We start from the raw sequence: 18768 nt of genomic DNA, 5'->3' as shown, positions 1-18768 counted from the left end.
AGTGCTGTGTTAGATTTAGGAAGGAAATCCTTGCACAAAATTTTTATTGTTTTTTCAGCTCTGTCAGCTACTACTGCAGATTCTGACTGACCTATAAGTCTTCTATCTGATGTTAGAAAAAAAATTGCTACTGTGTGCAAATAACTGGCTAAATTTCCTGAATTTCTTATACAGGTGGTTTGTGTTGGTTCAGTGGCAGAACTGGAAGAGCTGTCTGGAGTGAAAGTCACGGATCTCCATCGAGAAAGGTGGGTCAGAGACCCTTCACTGGGTATTAGAAATAGATGAGCAGACATTAAAAAAAATTGTGGTTTTTTTTTTCCCCAAACAGATTTAGGGAAAATAGAAAAGTTGTAACAGGCCTTGTGATTAAGACATACAAATTCCATTTTTTTCTGTCTTGAACACTCTTAATATAAAAATTACAGAGATTGTCAAAGGAAATGCTGAACTTTTTGAAGAGTCATTAAAACAAAAGCCAAAACTGCTGTCATCCTAATCTACCAGCATAACATTAACCTTTCCTAACTGTTGGTTTTGTGTGGGGTTCCTGGGTGGTTTTGTCCCCACAGCATTGACCAGCTGAGCATCCCGTCGCGCTGTGGGAAGGGCTCCCTGCGCCGCGTGCCCGAGGTGTTTGACTGCTGGTTTGAGAGTGGCAGCATGCCCTATGCCCAGGTGCACTACCCCTTTGAGAACAAAAGGGAGCTCGAGGATGCTTTCCCTGCTGACTTCATCGCTGAGGGCATCGACCAGACACGAGGATGGTAATTTTCTGCCACTTTATGTGAGGTTATTGCCCTGTGTCTAACATTTCAATGCTTAAATATACTTTCATAATTGATATACTTATTTAACAGCGTTTTGTAATAGTTAATGTATTTACTTCAGTACTTTTATATATTTAATGCTGTGCAGGTAAGTGTATAATTAGTTTTTTAAATTAAAACACGAGGTAGTCTAAAGCTTGGTGACAAAAAAGTTGTAGAAATACAGTGTTAGCAAGAAATCTTCCCAGCTCTTGTGGAAAACATCATTAGGTAACAGGGCACATCTTTGGCCTGGTATGGAAAAATCAGCTGAATTATCACAGAACTTGAGTTATCTTCTAGAGACAGAGCTGCAATTGGACCAGTTGAAATGGAAGTCAGCGTTTTGAGGATTTCAAGCCAATGTATAGCCTGGTAATTTTTATCCCAAGACTAAATCTGAATTTTGGGTTTACAGGAGTGCAGAAAAAAATTAAGTCAGACGTTACGTTGTTAACAACTTACAGCTTACCAAAAAAAAATTCACATTTCTTAGCTGTAAACTTCATCTGCTTCTTTCACTCTGGATAAATACTTTTCCATCACTGGTGAAAATTTTTCTCTGGTTTTCTGTGGTTAATGTTCTCATACATACTTGTATGCCTACATACAGTTGTAGTTTTAGCATTGCAGAGTATTTAGTCCATGTTTGAAGTTTGAGGTTGACTGTGAAAATGGACAGATTAAGATGAATTCTTGTGTTTTCTGGATTAGTGAGTTTCGCTGTGTCCAAGCAGAACTTTTCCATCCAGTAACTTGAGGTATTAGAGCTAAATGAATTCCTCTGGAGTACAGCTGGCACTTCCCTTTGCCCACTCCTCTACTCCCCCAACAAACCAAGAAACCAGAGCAGGCAGGATGCCAAATACAACTAAATTTATGATTGCAGTGAAATGTCTTCACTTTTCAACCCCTTAATTGTGTTGCGAAAAATTAGCTACTACCTCAGTATACAATCAGATACTGCTGGGTAGCAAAAGGAGGAATAAAAACTTAATTTTTCCTCTTTATTATCTGGAAAAAAATTAGAAAATAGTGCTTTTTTTTTTTTTTCTTTTTTAATGGAAGAACTCAGGATAAAAACATTTGGTGTGAGCCCTCAGACTTGTGTGCCATAGTCAGGGTGCAAGAGGAGACTTCCCTTTTGCAGTCTGGGGTAGATTCCTTTTTGCTCTAAATATCACCATAAGAGTTCCTGGGAGTCTTACCCAGAGCCAGGTGTGTTTCACCTGTCTGTGGTGGGAAATCAAAACAGCTGCCTCAATTCCTGCTGCTCCCACCTTTCCCAGGTGCTTCTGGCTGTTAATGAGCCAGGGCTTTGCTAGCAGCAAGTGTTGGGTGATTTGGAGTAGAGCACTTCTGATTTGTGAGAGACAGAAGGAATTAAGGTGTGAGGTCTAAGAGAACAACAAGCAGGGGAGTTCTGAAGTGTTGAGAGCACAGGATGTGATTTGTATTTGGCACATCCTCTATGAAGTGTGAAGATTGAGAATGGGGATTGGTTTTGTGTCAGGTCAGAGACTGCAGCTGCTGTGAAGTGAGGACTTGGAGGTGGGGAAAGGCTTACAAGGTGGAGGTCTGGTGGCTTCTGGTTCACTCCACAGAGGAGAAAAAATCAAGAGAGAAAAGGGGAAAATTAATGTAACAAAAGTGATTGTCCAGGAAAGAGGTATTTTTGATGACTTTCTGCATGGAGAGAGAACCAGCTGAATTATGTTTGTTAAAGCCACAGGACAAAACCTTAGAGTAGCTGGGTTGCAAGACTGGCAGTCCAGGCAGAGTGGTAGGAAAGGCTCTGTCTCTGTAGAGGGAAATGCAGCAAGATTTATGGCTGTGGTCAGAATGTGGTGGCCCACAGGGAATTCACAGCTGGAGGGTTTTGGTATGAACCACAGGATCATGAATTTACCCACAGCTGTTCAAGAAAAAAGGGAGAAAAGATTCCCTCCCTGTTTTCTCCTAAGTGGAAAGTAGAGCAAAGGAGTGAACTTCTGTCCCTGTTACGGCTCTTTTACTGTTGTTTGACTGACAGCTGTTTATCTGCAAGGACACACCTAGAAACAGACTGAGATTTGGTGAACAGAAGGTAAAGCAGCAGAGAAATAGAGGAAGTTTCCAGGAACCAAGTGTGTCTGTAGACAAGATATTTCTAAAATAAGGTGCAGAAAGACACTCCTTTAAAATATTCAGAGTGAATGAGGTGAGTTTTGAAAGCACAACCTGAGGAAGAATCAGAAGAGTTCCATCAGAATATGTGGATCACAGGTTCTCAGAGACAGTCTTGTAGCTGTCATCAACTAAGGCACCTCACGCTGAGGCTCTTTGGGTTTGACAATTTGAACATAAAATCTGTGATGTATCCTTGGATGCATTTTTTCAGTGCCCACAGTCTGCCTGTACAATTTTCCTAGTACAGGGAATTAGGAAACATTTTTCAATATTGCCTAAAGAATATTGAAATCCCTCCTAGTTGGTTCTGCTTTGTGCTTTTTACCTGCAAATTTGGGTGCTCTAATATGAGAATTTGTGACCAGTTTGCAGAAAGTCCTGGGAGTTTGTCAATGAGTAACTTTTTAGTAAGTACTAAGGAAGAACTGCTGTGTTTGTAATGAACTGCCAGCCCTATAGGCTTGAGGTGTCACTCATCTGAGTAAATACTCAGATATTTGTGTTTAGGGGTTTTCTTAAGGAAGTTAAAGATCAAAACAAGGATTTTGAGTGCAAAAGTTTGTGTGCAGGTGGAGCAGTATTGGTTAGAATTCATGAAATTAGACTGCAGTTTAATAAAGAGAATTTGTATCCTGCAGTGTGAGTTGAGGTGATTTTGAGAGTTAAGGGCCTGTCTGAGATAAGCATCAGAGTTGTCATGGAAGTCACTGAATAAATGCACACACAACCTCTGCAGAGGACCCTCAAGTGTCAGAATAATGCTTTTGCAATTATAGGCTGCTTTTTGATAAAAACAACTTTGGAACATACAGATGGATTTCCTCCCTCCCCCCCCCACTGGAGCGTTTCTCCACTAAATCTTCATGCAAGTACGTAGTTCTGAGACATAACCTCCTGTGCCTTGTTACAGCTTTTTTATAATCACCTTCTCTTTGAAGGTTGCTAAGTAGTTGTCAGTGTGATGCCTGCTTTGAACCAGGAGAGCTGTGGCCACCCTCCAGTTACCTTCTTAAAAGTAATTACCAACAGTGCAGTTCCAGCAGCTCACACATCCCTCCTTTGGTGATGGCTTTGGCTCCTGAGTGTGAAATTATCACATCATCCTGCACTTCCACTTAATTTCCCAGATACAATCATATATCAGCCTTGTGAACAACAGGTGCCTGTGCTTGCTCCAGCACTGATTTCCAAAGTGTCTCAGTTTATAGAGTGGTTGTAACACATCAAATAGAATGGGGAGAGGAACTGCTGCTGCCCTTTGTTGTGGGAACATTCTCTTGTTTCCTGGTGTGGCTGATTTAAGCAGGTACCCACAACCTCCTTCTGATCAAACCTTTGGCTGGACTGGAAGGAGTCTCCTTCCCTTTTTGATAACTTGCCTTTGTACTTTTATACTGTGTTCCATTGCCTGTCAGGCTGAAGAATACACAGTTAACACACACACACACACAGGTGTGCTGGTCCTGTGGGCCATGTTTGGTCCTGACCTATCCCCTGCTCACAGGTTTGCAGTGAGCAAGTAGGAAACTTGTTTAGGAGCAGAATTCCCATTTTTGTACTAAAGAGGAAAAATGCTGCAATTTTCTTCCTCATGATCTTCCTAATGCTTCCTGTTAGAATTTTTCTGCCTTCCTAGAGTAGTAGATCCCAGCTGAGCAAACAGCCTGATAATGCTGCAAATAGGAAGATCTACTTTCAATAAGCTCGTCTTCTGACTTTTTGCCACATAAATGTTCCCCAGACTTAAAATTTATCTTTGCTGGAGGAAAGCACCATAATGAAACATTAATTTTTTAATGAAGACATGCAGGCTTTAGCTTGGTGTATTTATAAAGTCACATTTATGTTGTCTCTTGTTTCAGGTTCTACACTTTGCTGGTGCTGTCCACTGCTCTTTTTGGGAGGCCTGCTTTCAAGAATGTCATTGTGAATGGCCTTGTCCTTGCCAGGTTGGTGTCAATCAGCTCTTTTCTGAGCAGGTTTTTAGTCAAAGAATGTTTCAGATAAGTCCTGCAAGTTGTAAATGGAATGTGAAATGAACTTGGGAGCTGTTAAGACTTGCCAGGGTGATATCAGTGCTGCAGGAGATAAGAGGCACCTGAGAGTGAGAGGCTTACACATCCCAGCTGCCTGCTGCACTGGGTTCTTTCCAGCAGGATTAGTCCTGCCTTGAGAGAGAAAATTAACAACAAGAATAGGAAAGAAATTATACCTGCTATGCAGAGCAAAAGGGATGATAAATGTAGCTTTAGATGTAATTTTAAGTTAATTATATTTGTTTCCCTTTTTTTTCAAATGAAGCTTTGCCAGTGGGCTGGAGGGATTGATTCAAAACAAGTGCATGTTCCCTCAGCTTTGGTAGGAAGGACAGATTTCCTGCTTAGATTTGAAACTTGGGAGCCTCTTGGGTTGGGTTTTGGTTTTTCTCAGTTTATTCTGTGGGCTCAACAACCCTACAGAAATGATGTGCCAATATATAGATATATATAATTATGTCTGTGCCACAAGGAACATACTAGGAGAGAAAAATTGAGCTGGATTTGAAGGGCCTTCTTTCTTTATCCATGTTTTACAAGAGTTCTGGGAATTGATGCCTATGTTCTGGTATTTTCTAGTGATGGCCAAAAAATGAGCAAAAGGAAGAAGAATTACCCTGATCCGATGCACGTTATAAACAGTTATGGAGCTGATGCACTCAGGTGGGATTCCTTTGGTGGATGGTCAGTGGGGTGTGTTGGCTCCCTGCTCATGGCAGATCCATACCAAGAGGCTGCTTGTTGGGGTTTGACAATTAGCAGCAGGAAGAAAGTTAATTTTAGAAGCTTCTAGACCGCAGTGGCAGCCAAGTAGTGTGAATAAAATATTTGATAACAATACTACAAGGTGACTGTTAAATTCTTGTCTTAGAGAAGGGTCTCTGCATAATGCACAAAACATTTGTTTGCTGTTTGCACTATACATTTTGTAGAGAGAAGGTGCTTTGTTTTTGTTGATGTAAGTATGTAATTTGCACCTAGTAGTAGTAGCACCAGAAGAGCAGAAGTGGAGCAGCCTAATGTGTGTAGATAAATTGTCCTGGTCAAACAGAGATTAAACACAGTTCAAGTGGTTCATTAAAATTACAGGAACATATAAAGTAATTACACAGTCACTTGGTGCCCTGCCTTGGTGCACTGACTACGTGCATCAACTGGTACCTTGAGGTAAAGGTACAATAAAGACATTTTAATCACTGCAGGAATGCACTACTTGGGCATTTCTCTAGAGCCCTGTAATTCTTGTGTATATAAGAAAACCTTCCACTGCCACACATCGTGTGTTACAGCTACACCCAGAACTGATGGGCTGAATGAAAGCTGAATGTTTGTTTGGGGAAGATGGTTGTTGCTTCTAGATAATTTAAAAAAAAATCAATGTAAAGTTCCTAATTGTTTCAAGCTTTAGCATTTAAAGGATCTAGTACATGTTGGGTAGAGTTCTTAAGTTTAATCAAGGTTGCTCTTTACAAATAAACAAGGTGTGTTAGCAGGGTAGCAGTGAGTTGGTGGCTGCATAATATGAGTGAAAAGGGTTGGAGTTACTCATACTGGAGATTTTTAAATCACCGGTGATGTTTCTGTTGAAAAAAAGACCCCTCCCTTTTTTATAAACAAACCAAAAAAATCTCAAACACCAGAAGTTACACTTCCATTATTCATGTCTTTTTTTTTTTAATTTCTAAGAAGCTAATTCATTTTTCTTCCAGTGTACTCATTCTTTAATGTCACATTTATTTATACCTACACCCACACAGAGAGTAAAAAGCATTGCAGCCTGGGCTCATTTCTGGAAGGAGCTCTGCAATTCAGTTCTCTGCTTTTTCTGAGGCGCTTGATGTTCCCTGTTAATAGCAAAAGCTACAACTGAGGTTTTTTCCTTGGCACTGTTTCCCTGCAGAGTTACTTTAGCTTTTGCAGTACACAAATATATATGTATATTTTAACTCCAGCTTTGAAGTATTTTCAGCAGTAGCTTGATAAATAGATCAGCGGAAAATACAGCTATAAGTTGGTGAAATGAATATGGAATTGAGTAGAAAGGGCAAACAGCAGAATAGCAGCACAGTAAATTTAACAGCCCAACTTCAGACTTAATGAAATTTGAATCCTGAGCGAAATCTGCAAGAAGAGCCAAACCAGTTCCATTTCAGTATTGCTGAGACCTGGGCTGGAGACCTGTCCAAGCTGAGCTATGTCAGAAGGAATTTGCTGGTCATGGTATTTCCAGGCCTTTGCTTTCCTCTGTCCTGGGGTAAGGATTGCTGTTAGAAGTGGGGAGTTACATCCTCCTCTCAAACTGGTCTTAACATGCAGAAGAAATAATGCAGCAATCTGCTGGTTCAGGGGGTGAAGAGGAGATTATTTTTTCTCATACATTGTTAGCAAACTTTATAACTCTGCCTTGATTTGAGGCAGGTTTTATTTTCTGCCCAGTGGGTAACTGAATGGCTGTAACTAAACTGATGGAACTCTTGTTTTGTTGTGTGCCTTATTTCTCTTTCCATAGAACAAATGTGTCTTTGCACTGGAGTAACTGAGGAAATTGCTCTTTTTTAACATTTACATATTGTAAGGCAGCAGAGGGCTGCTTTATTAAAACAAACAAACAAAAACCACAACAAACTAAAAATACCACTGCACCACCAAAACTGTGGCACATAAATAACTGTGATAGAAGGAAGGTGTGGCTTAAGGATAGACTTAAATTCTAGTTTCATTTAAGGACTTCCTAGTTCACTGCCATGAATTGTTCTGTACTTCTGTAAATTTATAATTGGAATTCAGGTACAAATTCACTTGGGTGATCTTCAAGGGTCCATTCCCACCCAAGCCATTTTATGAATCTGTGTTTGAAAATTGTTTTTCTTTTTTTTTGAATTCAGTACTGAAAAAGCCCATTTCTGTGCTGCATTACTGTCTGTTTATTCTGGCAGCTCTATTTTTATCTATTAGTTTTAATGCAAGAAGCCCTCTCTCCTGAAGAATTTATGGTCTGGTATTCTTGGATGTGCTGTGTCAAACCCCATTAAGATTTTAAAGCCTCCTAAAGGAAGTTCCTCTAAAGTTAGGTTAGTTTAGAATCATGATTTTAAAAGTTTAAAAATGTGAGAAAATGGGTTAATAAATTTGGATTGAAAAATGCCACAGTCTTTAAAATGAAAAAATGTTTGGTTTGGTTTTCTTATTTGGAAAATTAAATGAAGTGTTTCTAAATCAAATTTAGATTCAAGTTTTTTTGATACCTGAGTAAGGCCTTGTTTCTCTTTGAGTTAACTTGATAGATTCCAGTTTATTTCTGAAGACAGAATGTTTATTTGGGGAAGAAGGTGGGATGAAGTATAAAGATGATTTTTTGTGAACTCAGAGACAGCAAAGAAGCTGAGGGACACTTCTGTCCCTTGTGTAAGTAGCTGGTGTCACCTGGATCCTCTGCTTTATCCCCTCAGAGCTGTCTCTGGAGCTGAGGGACATTTGTGCTGTAGGAGGTCCTACAATCCTTTGTCCCCTTTTGGGGCTGTCTTTCTTGAAAATGTTAATTTCTGCTCTTTTCTCTGGGTTTGCCTGTTTTGTTTTGCTCCTTAGTTCTGTCAAAGCTTTTCATAACTGAAGAAATGAACTAGATTGAGTAGAAAGAGACTGAGTTGGGGTTAAGGAATTCAAAATATTGCCAAAACAATAGGTGCCATCCTAAAGATGAGTGCTAATTCCTTGCAGTCTCTGCTTGTTTGATACTGTGATGGCATCTGAGCATGTTTTAGCACTTCAGTTAACTTCTAGAGTAAAAACCAAAAGTTTAAATTCAAATTCTGTATGCAGCATCTTAGAAAAACTCCTGTAGCAGTAACTAGTAAATGGTTTTATGCTCAGTTTGTTACATGCCTACAATACAGTCATCTTTGGGGTTTTTAGTGTGAAACTCTTATCAGTATGTGCAGTTTTAAGCTTTGAAGTGCTGTGATCTTATTTTGCAGGTTGTACCTGATCAATTCTCCCGTGGTAAGAGCAGAAAACCTGAGGTTTAAGGAGGAGGGAGTGAGGGATATCCTGAAGGATGTGTTCCTGCCCTGGTACAATGCCTATCGCTTCCTGGTGCAGAACGTGCAGATCCTGCAGCACAAGGTACAGATCTTGGGGGGGCTGAATGCAAGGGATTTTCTGCTTCTGCAGGAGTCAACATTGTAGGGAAATTGAGATTGGGAGGGATGTCTGGACTCTGGAGGTCATCTGATCTTCACCTCCTTGATCTAAGTTAGATCAGGTTGTATATTATACTTCCTCTTAATTTGTTATTTACTGTTTCTACCATGCTTTATGAAGCTGTAATCACCTGCATCTTTCTCTTCTTGGCCAAGCTTATTAAATGGAAAGGAGGAGAGGAAGGTGGAGGACTGCCAAGACATGACAGCTCTCCTTTCTCAGAGTGCTCTTGAGTCCCTTTTATTTCACATCAGTGGGATGCTACTGCATTCAGACTTGTGAAATTGGAGGTCCAGACGTGGTGTTTGTGGGGTCAGGACACACTGAGAACCTGCTGCTCATCACCCCCTGGGAACAGCAGTTCAAGCCATGTGTGCTGGAGGGGATCCCTCTGAGATGTCCCTGCTAAGCCTGGGTGAATTTTCCTGTCGGTGTTTCCAGAGCAGCTGGAGGCAGCAGATCCCACTGATCCTGCCTTAGTGCTGCTGCTTTGTCTTTGCTGTTCCCCTGTGTGATGTGGCCAGCACGGCTCCAGCCCAGGAGGATCTGTCCAGGAGGATCTGTCCAGGAGTTTCTGTCACTTGGGCTGCAAGTTCCTCTGCACTGAGAGCAGTGCTAAGCACCACCCAGCTTGAACATGAGCAGAACAGCAGATCAGTCAGGAAAGTTATTTTCAGTAGTGGCTGCTGTGACAGTTTCTTGAGCTAACTGATTTACTGGAACTTTAATTATGAATCTGCATTAAAATGCTGAACTTGGGAATACTCAGTCCTGAATACATTAGCCACAGCAAGAAGATTGTCTTCTGTAACATGACAGTAATTTTTTTTAAAGTGATATTTAAATGCAACTTAGAAAAAAGATTCAGAAATGGAATGGAAAGAAAGGCAAATCACAAAAGCAATAATGCTTTAGACTTGTAGATTACATTTGAAGTCTACTGAAAATGCTGGATGAGTGACAGGAGTTTCTACACTTTCAGTGTGAAAGAAGGATTAAAATTTCTTTCTTATAGTAATTTTTCATTAAAATTAAAGATTTGATGTGTATATTGTATAGTTTCTATTGAAACCAATTTTAATTTTTCAGCTGAAATGAATGACAGCAGGTTAGTGCAGACTTTCATGAGAGAGTGGGAGCTAAATGAGAAGTCCAAACCTTGTACTACATGTGCAATTGCAGTGGCAGCCTGGCCACTGTGGAGAGCTGCCATTTGAATCAATAAATGCAGCTGACTGCAGAAATCAGTACAGTAAACAGCAGACTTAAACAATTGGTTTTACCTCTTTTAGCAACCTCTTTGGGGAAGAAAGTTTGCTAACTCCAGATCCTAATATTTAACAAGTCTTTTTTTAGGATCCCTAGACAGCATTCATCAGACAAACTTAGATGTTGCCCCGAAAATGCACTTGTTAATCCTGTGTGACCTTTGAATTGTCTAAAGTGAAATTTATAGCTTTTTGCTGTGATCTCATTAAGTCTTGCAATGTCAGCTCAACTGGGGATGGAAGACCCCAGTGGAAAATCCAGGTGCTTAAGGAGATAGTTTTGGTAGTTCAGCAGATGGATTTTTTTCTTTCTAAATAGTGAAATCCTTCCTATGCACCATATTAGGCAAAAGAATGTGCTATTGGAGGTGATAAAGCTTAAATTAGATTTCATGCACAGGTTTAAGCAACTTTGTCATTGTATTCTGCTTCCTGCAGCAGAGAAAGCAAAATCCCAGTGTCCTGGATCAGGTATAATAATGATTTAATGCTTCTTGTAATTCCCCCTTTAATTGTAGTTGGTTAATGACTGCTGACCTCACGCTGGGATTGCTCCTCTTCTGCATTTCTTTCTTATGAATCTTCTCCTTTGTACTGTGAAAGTGGATCTATAGTTTCTGGGTTGAATAATCCAAACAGATTTTTTCATCTGGACTCTGAGGGAAGAGAAAGTCTAAAGGCTTTTAAAACCAGCTGTTAAGTACTGTTTGTAAATCTGACATGGTTTTGCTTGCCCTGCAGAACCAGCAAGGTGATGACATTTCTCAGATGGCTGCAAACATCAGTGCTCTGGAAAGCAGCAAAAATGCACTCTGTGCATCTTGGATGCTAAAAATTCCACCTGGTTTTTCAGGTTGCTACGTTAATCTATGTTTTAATGTGTTGGAATTGTCACATGTTCTTAAAAAAGTAATGGTCTTGCTTCTAGGCCTGCTCCCCCAATAGGATCCATCTGCATAGTAAATTCCTTAGAAATGCCTCAGATCCTCCTGGATGAAGGAGTTGTGTAGATTCAAGGATCCTACCCTGTGTTTGGAGGCTGGGGCTCACCCTGCACACAGAGAAAGGAGGACTGGCACTGCTTTTTATCTGCTTTAACAGGCCCAAATCACTGGCCTCACTGGCAGTTAAAAGTTGTGGTGTGGCAGCAGTGGGAGGCAGGTTTTCCATAGCTCTCTCTCTTACCTACCTGTGTCTGGAATTTAATGTTTGCTGGTAGCAAACCAGTGTAACTCAGGGAAGATGCCAAAACAGAGGTGGCTGACAGGTAATTGGATACAGAGGTTTGATTATATACCCTGATGACTTGGAAATGTGCTTTGTGTTTTTATGATAGGATGAAGGAAGAGAATTCCTTTACAATGAGAACACAGTTAAGGAGAGCAATAACATCATGGATAAATGGATTCTTTCTTTCACCCAATCCCTCATCCAGTTCTTCAAAGCTGAAATGGCAGGTATGCATTTTTGCTCAGGGGATCTGGGGGTGTTTCATGTTTGATTGCAGAACTTGCCTGTCCATGCAGAGATTCCCAAATTCCATGAAAGGCTTTGATAAAAGGAAGGAAATCTTTAACCAGCTACCATAATCCATGGAATGCTGCTTTCATGGATGTTAAGTCAGATTTTGCTATGCTTGTTCATGAGATTTCAAAAAGTGATGAGGCTTTTTTTGTCACAGCTAATCCTGTGAGCTCAGTGATGGAGCTTGTTGCTGTAACAACGTCTGCTGCAGTGCTTGGAGCAATTAATAATATTATAATAGTCTCTGAAAGACAGCAGTGAAAAGAAAGCCAAATAGAATTTGGAGAAGCTGTAAAAAAGGGATAAAATGGGCAGTGCTCAAGTCAGCTGAATAAAATAACTTTGAGAGGTACATGAGCCCTGGCAATAAATTTTTCCCTGGTGTGGTTCCATGGAGAGGGTTTCTTTGGAATCATACTGTGGGAGTGTGTGCAGCAGGGTGGATGGTATTAGGATATGGTATAGCTGTAAGAAGGTATTGTCCAGGTTTTTTCTTCCTGCTTGTTGTCTTTTTATCATCCCATACCTCGTGATGCTCACAGTACATTGGGGCACTTAATTGCAAAGAGGAGATGCTGCAAGAACCCCCTGAAGTAGTTGATAAACTTGCAAATAAAGTCACAGTGGGATTTGAAGAGGTTTTGGTGCATTTGAGGGCACTGGAAGCCCAGATACTGGAAAGAAGGTGGCTTTGGCCGTTGTCATTCCTGTTCATGAATAAACAAATAACCCCCTCATGCCTGTGGTCTTAAGCTGCCCTCAGAAGAATTTTTAGAAGCCTTGGGCTTGGGAAGGAGGGTGTTAAGTGGGATAATAGATAATAAGGAAAGAGCTAAAGGCCAGATGTGAGCTCATGAGGTCACAGGACAGTCCTGCACTCATCTCTTGCTTTCCCCCCTCTGACTGATGTGATGGTCACTGTCACCAAGACCAGTCCAGTGAGTTTATCCTGCTGTGGTAGATGAATCAGGTCATTTGGTACGAGCAAAATTCATGTGAGCTCCTCTAAGAACATTTCATTAAAGGAAAAAGGAATCCTCAAGCTACCCAACCCAGGGATATGATAAAAGCTGGCTCTCATTGATGAAAATGTGGCTTCTTCCTGCAAGTTGTTATCCTTGAAATTTGATGGTGGTTTGTGTCGAGTTTCATGTGTTGCCAAGCAGAAATCAGCAGAGCCTGGGCAAGTTTATGTCCTGCATGTAAAGAGGAAAATACTCTGAGGGACAGCAGAAAATTAATTTGTGAGTTTGTGAACCTGGGATCTTGGACCAGTGCATGGTTTAAACAGAATTATTTGTTGGAAGGTGAATTTGAGGGTAGAAACTTGAATTCTCTGCTCTGCATTTCTGAGAGGAAGATGAAGCTGACAAAAAGGGATGTGTCAGTGACCATCTTTACAAAGTAAGAAGATCCTTCCAAGCAGGAGAAGAGAGTTCCTGTTGGAAAATGACAGTGTAAAGGCTTCCAAGGCAGCAGTGTTGGTATGAAATGCTGTTGTCTTGTGGCAGATGAAGATAACATCCTGTGCTCATCAAATGAGTGGCAGTCTCATTTGGAGGGGATTAATAAACTGAATTTTTCAGTTTATTTTTCTGCATAAACTCTGGGTTCAGTCAGGCAGATCTTAATGAGATGCAGTGAATTTGTGTACTGTGACATGATACTCTTGGTGCTAATCTCTTTTACAAACCTGTTTGGGGATTTTTTTTTTTTAAGATTTTCTACTTTGTATCACTTCAAGTAGGAAAAATGTCAGGATGAGACAAGGGAAGATTATAATGGTGACTTATAACGTCAAATGCTTGATAAAGGTGATAAATATAAATTCCTGCAGCTGGAGGTGATGGGGTGTAAGAACACACATGTTTGAAACTGGCAGTGCTGAGGAGACCCCACTGACCAGGGAAATGCTGCAGCTGGGCTCTGCTTCTTCCATTTCATCCAGTGTCTTTTAGAGTGGAGCTGAATTTTACACTGATCTCCTGCCTCTGGAAAAATGTTTCCATTAAGTCCAACTTATGTTAATTCTGCTCCAGTTTCTCCTGGCACTTGGAGAGGCAGCAGTGTGGGAGTGGGGGTCAGTGTGGGATTGACCTCACCTGAATAGGCTGAGGGGGAGGAGATGAACCTGTGCCCCCTCCAACTCTGGGGTGCTTGAGAGAGCCTGGAAAAACTCCAGAGAGGGGGAACAGCCTTCTGCTGGTCCTGGATGGGGGGAGCTTTGCCTTCCAGGAGTGGGTGCAGCTGAAGAAGAGGAGGCCCAGCCCCATTCGCAATATTCATGGAAAATAGCACAAGTTACATGTGTTGAAACGTGATGTCTTTCAGGGGTGTTAAAATTCTGCATTAAAAATCAATAAGCCTTATTAGGCTTTTTATTTTCTACTAAAGTGCCCCATACAAGGACTTATTTTAGTAAAACATCATTTCTTGTGATGACTGTAATTAAAAGAAGTGTGTAGTGTCTCCATGTACATCCATGGCTTTTTCCTGAGTCACAAAAAAGCAGATTGCACAATTTGGTTACAGCTATTGAGAAGAGAAATGCATTTTTCCAGGCTAATACTGTATTTCTTGTTATAAAGATACGCTATCCCTGAAGGGTGGGATTTTTGATTATTTAAAAATTTGTTTATAATGGGTCTCTTAATAATGCACAGCTAGAGGAGAGGCTAGGATTTTATAGGAACACAAATTCCTCCCTAAATAATGTCTTCCCCACCATGGTGTGAATCTTCTGGGCATTTCCTTTGTAGGTTTAAATCCCAGTTCTCTGCCTTTAAAAACACTTCTGTTTTACAAAACACAGTGAAAAGTGTGGTGGAGCTTTTAAAGCCAAGATCCATTTTACTCAGTAGCTGCTTGATTAATGAAACTGATTCAGAATGGAGATCAAGAAGCTCTTGGCTTTTAGAGAAGCTAAATACAAGTTGTTCCTTAGAAAATTGAGTCCTATGTAAGGTCCATCCTCCCCTGCCCCCCCAGTTTTTCTCAGGAACAGCTGAAATTTGTTTCCCTGTTTCGTAGTGATGCTGGTGATGACCTTGGTGCTGGCAGCTTTCCATGATTTCAGTTACACAGAACTTGAAAATACAGCTCTGTTTATTTCTTACCTCATCAGCCTTGCTGCTACTTCGCATTTTAGCTTACCCTGTTACTTAGAAAAATAGTGAAACTGTAATTAATTGGGGGAGGCTTGGTTGAAGTAGGTGTCTCATTTTAAATCTGCTGAGCAAAAGGAGGAAGCGTTGGCAGTAATTAAGAAAATTGTATTTTCTGGTTCTGCAATAATTTCTGTTCAGCTTTCAGCACCTTGGCTGCATTTGCAGCATGTGCAAATGGAGGATTTGCCCAATCCCCTGCCATTAATAGTTTCTTATCCACTATCCTCTTTACCAGTCAGATAAAAGCATAAGACTCCCATAGTGTCAGTTTGTGTGGGATTAAGGAAGCAATTTGGGGGGGCTGTGTTTGTCTTGAGTATGAGAATGATGCCATGCATATTCAAAATCCATGATCAAAACATGATCAATATTTTAGTCACTTTTTGGAGCTTGCTGCTGCTCCAGTGCTGTGTTTAACACCAGGACTGCAAATGATGATGTGGTTTCTAAGTGAGGAGCTTGCAGAGGGCAGATTTGAACTGCAGGAGCCATTTTCCCTTGCAGCTTACAGGCTGTACACGGTGGTGCCTCGGCTGGTGAAGTTTGTGGATGTTCTGACCAACTGGTACGTCAGAATGAACCGCAGGAGGCTCAAGGTAGGGATCAGCTGCTGCAGCCCTGCTCTGGCAACAACGTCCTGGCAGTCCCTGGTAATGGGATTCATGGCAGCTCCGTACAAGATCTTGGCTTTAAATGCTGTCACTTTGTGCCTGAGAGTGGCACAAAAGTTAACTGTTTTCTCTCCTCTCTGTTTTGTGGGAAAAACCAACCAAAATGCCCAATAATTCTTTTGGACTTGCTGGTTGGAATTGAGCAAAGTGGTTACAGTTTGGAAAACAAGTGTATTGCATTAACATAGGAAACTTTTGAAGCCCATTGAAGTGCACTTCCTGATCCTGAAACTGCTTTTTTTCTTGATGAATTCTTCACTTAGGGTGAGAATGGGACTGAGGACTGCATTATGGCCTTGGAAACTTTGTTTAGTGTCTTGTTCTCCATGTGCAGACTCATGGTAAGGGAATTATACCTCACTCAATAACACTTCAATGCAGTTAATGTAAAAGCATCTTTGTGTAGCACAGTTCATTTTCCATCTCTCCCTTTTATTTGCTTATCTACCCCGTGGTAGTAAAAAGAAGGCCTGTATCATCTGATTGATAAGGACACATTATAATCTCTTCCCTGATTCCCAAAAATAACATTTAAATATTGGGAAGGAGGTAAATAAGTAGCATGAATTCCTTTATTTATTTCAGTCTGCATTTTGAATAACATCCCAGTTGCAGACACCGTGTAAGCATTGTTTTTGCTGAACTGTCCTTATGTAATTCATGGTATTACTGATTCATAATGTACAAGCAATAAAGGAAAGCTGGTGATTGAATACAACATTACAGGCACCATATACTCCATTTATCACTGAGCTGATGTACCAGAATCTGAAAACACTCATTGATCCAGCTTCGGTTCAGGAAAAGAACACTGAGAGCATCCACTACCTCATGCTCCCCCAAGTCAGGTAAGAGGCAGCTCTTAGGTGGCAGAATGGGGGTTTGGTTGGTTGTTGGGGGATTTTTGTTCATTTTTGGGGTTTGAGGGTTTGTTTTTGTTTGATTTCACAGAACAGTGCTCCCTCACTTGTGTTTAAAACTGCATAACAAGAAAACAAACTTCTTCAATAATGTAAATACTCCTCTGCCTCTGAAAAAACTTCAGGGTGCTAGTGAACATGTTCTTTTCTGTGGGCACAGGATGTTGATATTTTGATTAAGATGTGGTGAATTTTAGTCTCTTTGCTGTAGAACATTTCACTTGCAGTACACTTCACACTCCACCCTCAATTTTAGCTGGGAATTTTCTTTTCCCTCCACATTTAGGTAGTGGATTTGTGTTACCTTCAAGGACTGGAGATAGGAAGGAAAGCAATTAGGAGGAATGAATGTTCCAAATTCATAATATTTTCTTATGGTGGGCAGGAATATCCTTTTTTACACCTCAGACTGTGTTGACTCAAAGCTGTGGTGCCTAACTGTGCCCTAAAGGATCAGAGAGATCACTGGTATTGCAGTGGATTAAGTTAGTTCCTGCAGCAGTGTCTGCTCTTGGTCCCTGAAAATATGAGAAAAAAACTTCCCTTCAGCTTTGCAGCTCAGTGTGAAAACCCTCAAGGACAGGGGACCTGACCTTGATGCTTTACAGTCAAAAAATTCAAACCTTCTCTAATGGTGTATCTTTTTATGGCTGCTGCATCCTTCGAGGAGGGTGTATGGTCTTTGTGAGAGCTTTAATAGTGAGAGTTACTGCAACAGGGAGCTGGAGATTGACATAATGATGGTGCTGATTTTCTGTTCCCTGGGCAAGTGCTGTGAAGAATATGTAATCAAGGAGTGCCACCCTTGTCAGGGAGCTGCCAGGAATAGGTTTGGGCTCCTGTAGGAGGGAGTAAGGGAAGCATGGGGAGCTGTTTGCAGGAACTCAGTTCAGGCATGGGCTTAGCACGAGCATTTAAAAGTGGCTTAGTCACTCTTCACTGCAGTTAGTGCTGACTTGCTGCTGCATCATGCAGATGTGGGATGTATTTGAGGCTTGCACCACTTTCCTCTGTAGTGCATTTGGTTTGGGTTTTTGTCTGTTACTAGTTTGTGGAATTTATTGGATCCCCTGTGTATCAGTTGTTCCCTTGTCCCATAAAAAAACACCTTTCAAATCCAGATTATCATTGGAGTTTGAGTTTCAAAGCACATCATTGCATTTACTTTGAAAGTTTTCTGATTCAGCATGAGGACAATATTGTCAAATAATAGTAATAGAGATTTTTGGATGCAGTTACAGAAAATACCACTTCACCAGAAGGGTGAGTGCAGCTAAAGCTGAGGGACTTGGCCACTTCCACAGCTGAGCTTGACTCAGCACCCGTGTTAAAACCCCACTGAGGTCGTGCTTGGTTGCTCTGTATCTGAACAGATGGGTTGCATTAAATTTTGTGGATTTGCATTCAGTCTGTGAAAAATACTGTCATGTTGTGGCTCTGCAGTGTTGTTCAGTGATGGCAAGTAATATTGAAATACTGCCACATAATCCTGTATGAAGCTTTCTGGGAGCAAAATCTTCCATCTTTTAATTTCCAAGTTGTTGGAGGATCATCCTGAAGCACTGGCTTTTGGAAGAACAAAAGCTTCAAAATAGGTAGTACCATCTCAAAGCCCTAATGAAGCAGATATTTCAGTTGTAAGTTTTGCTTTGCCAGCTCTGTTTTTCTGGCCAGTCCTTACTGGAGTTGTGGTTTTCATCCCACTACTTTTGCTCCTTAGATTACAGCAAGTATCTGTGTTCATTTCGTTTTATTCATCTTTGTCTTTTAACCAGTACCTCTGCTCTTGCTTTGATACTTGAGTGGTTTTAAAGGAGCTGCCCGATGAGTGCATCTATTCAAAAAATCAGCAAAACCACATTTTCAGAACATTTCACTGCTTGTACATTTGAAATAAGATGTAAATGTCAGCTCACTCAAAAGAAAAACCAACCCAAAATCAATCCCAATTCTATACCCACTCCACCCCCCCCAAAAAAAAACCCCAAAAGGCAAAAAAAAAAA

General features: G+C 40.8%; 1 protein-coding gene across 3 annotated transcripts in view; it reads left to right on the top strand.

Moving 5' to 3' along the window:
* Positions 1-18768, top strand: part of IARS1 (isoleucyl-tRNA synthetase 1) — an 89293-nt gene that overhangs the window by 51178 nt on the left and 19347 nt on the right. For all 3 annotated transcript variants that reach the window (XM_069028406.1, XM_069028403.1, XM_069028404.1), the window contains 9 exons: positions 175-248; positions 573-767; positions 4841-4927; positions 5594-5677; positions 8989-9136; positions 11819-11939; positions 15678-15769; positions 16108-16185; positions 16571-16692. In XM_069028406.1, the coding sequence (XP_068884507.1) occupies positions 175-248; positions 573-767; positions 4841-4927; positions 5594-5677; positions 8989-9136; positions 11819-11939; positions 15678-15769; positions 16108-16185; positions 16571-16692 (1001 nt within the window). The remainder of the gene's footprint in view (positions 1-174; positions 249-572; positions 768-4840; positions 4928-5593; positions 5678-8988; positions 9137-11818; positions 11940-15677; positions 15770-16107; positions 16186-16570; positions 16693-18768) is intronic.

This window comes from Aphelocoma coerulescens, chromosome 12 (genome assembly GCF_041296385.1).
Source record: "Aphelocoma coerulescens isolate FSJ_1873_10779 chromosome 12, UR_Acoe_1.0, whole genome shotgun sequence".
Classification (NCBI taxonomy): Eukaryota; Metazoa; Chordata; class Aves; order Passeriformes; family Corvidae; genus Aphelocoma; species Aphelocoma coerulescens.
Note: the sequence above shows the minus strand (reverse complement) of the source record. Positions and strands in the feature narration are given on the sequence as shown.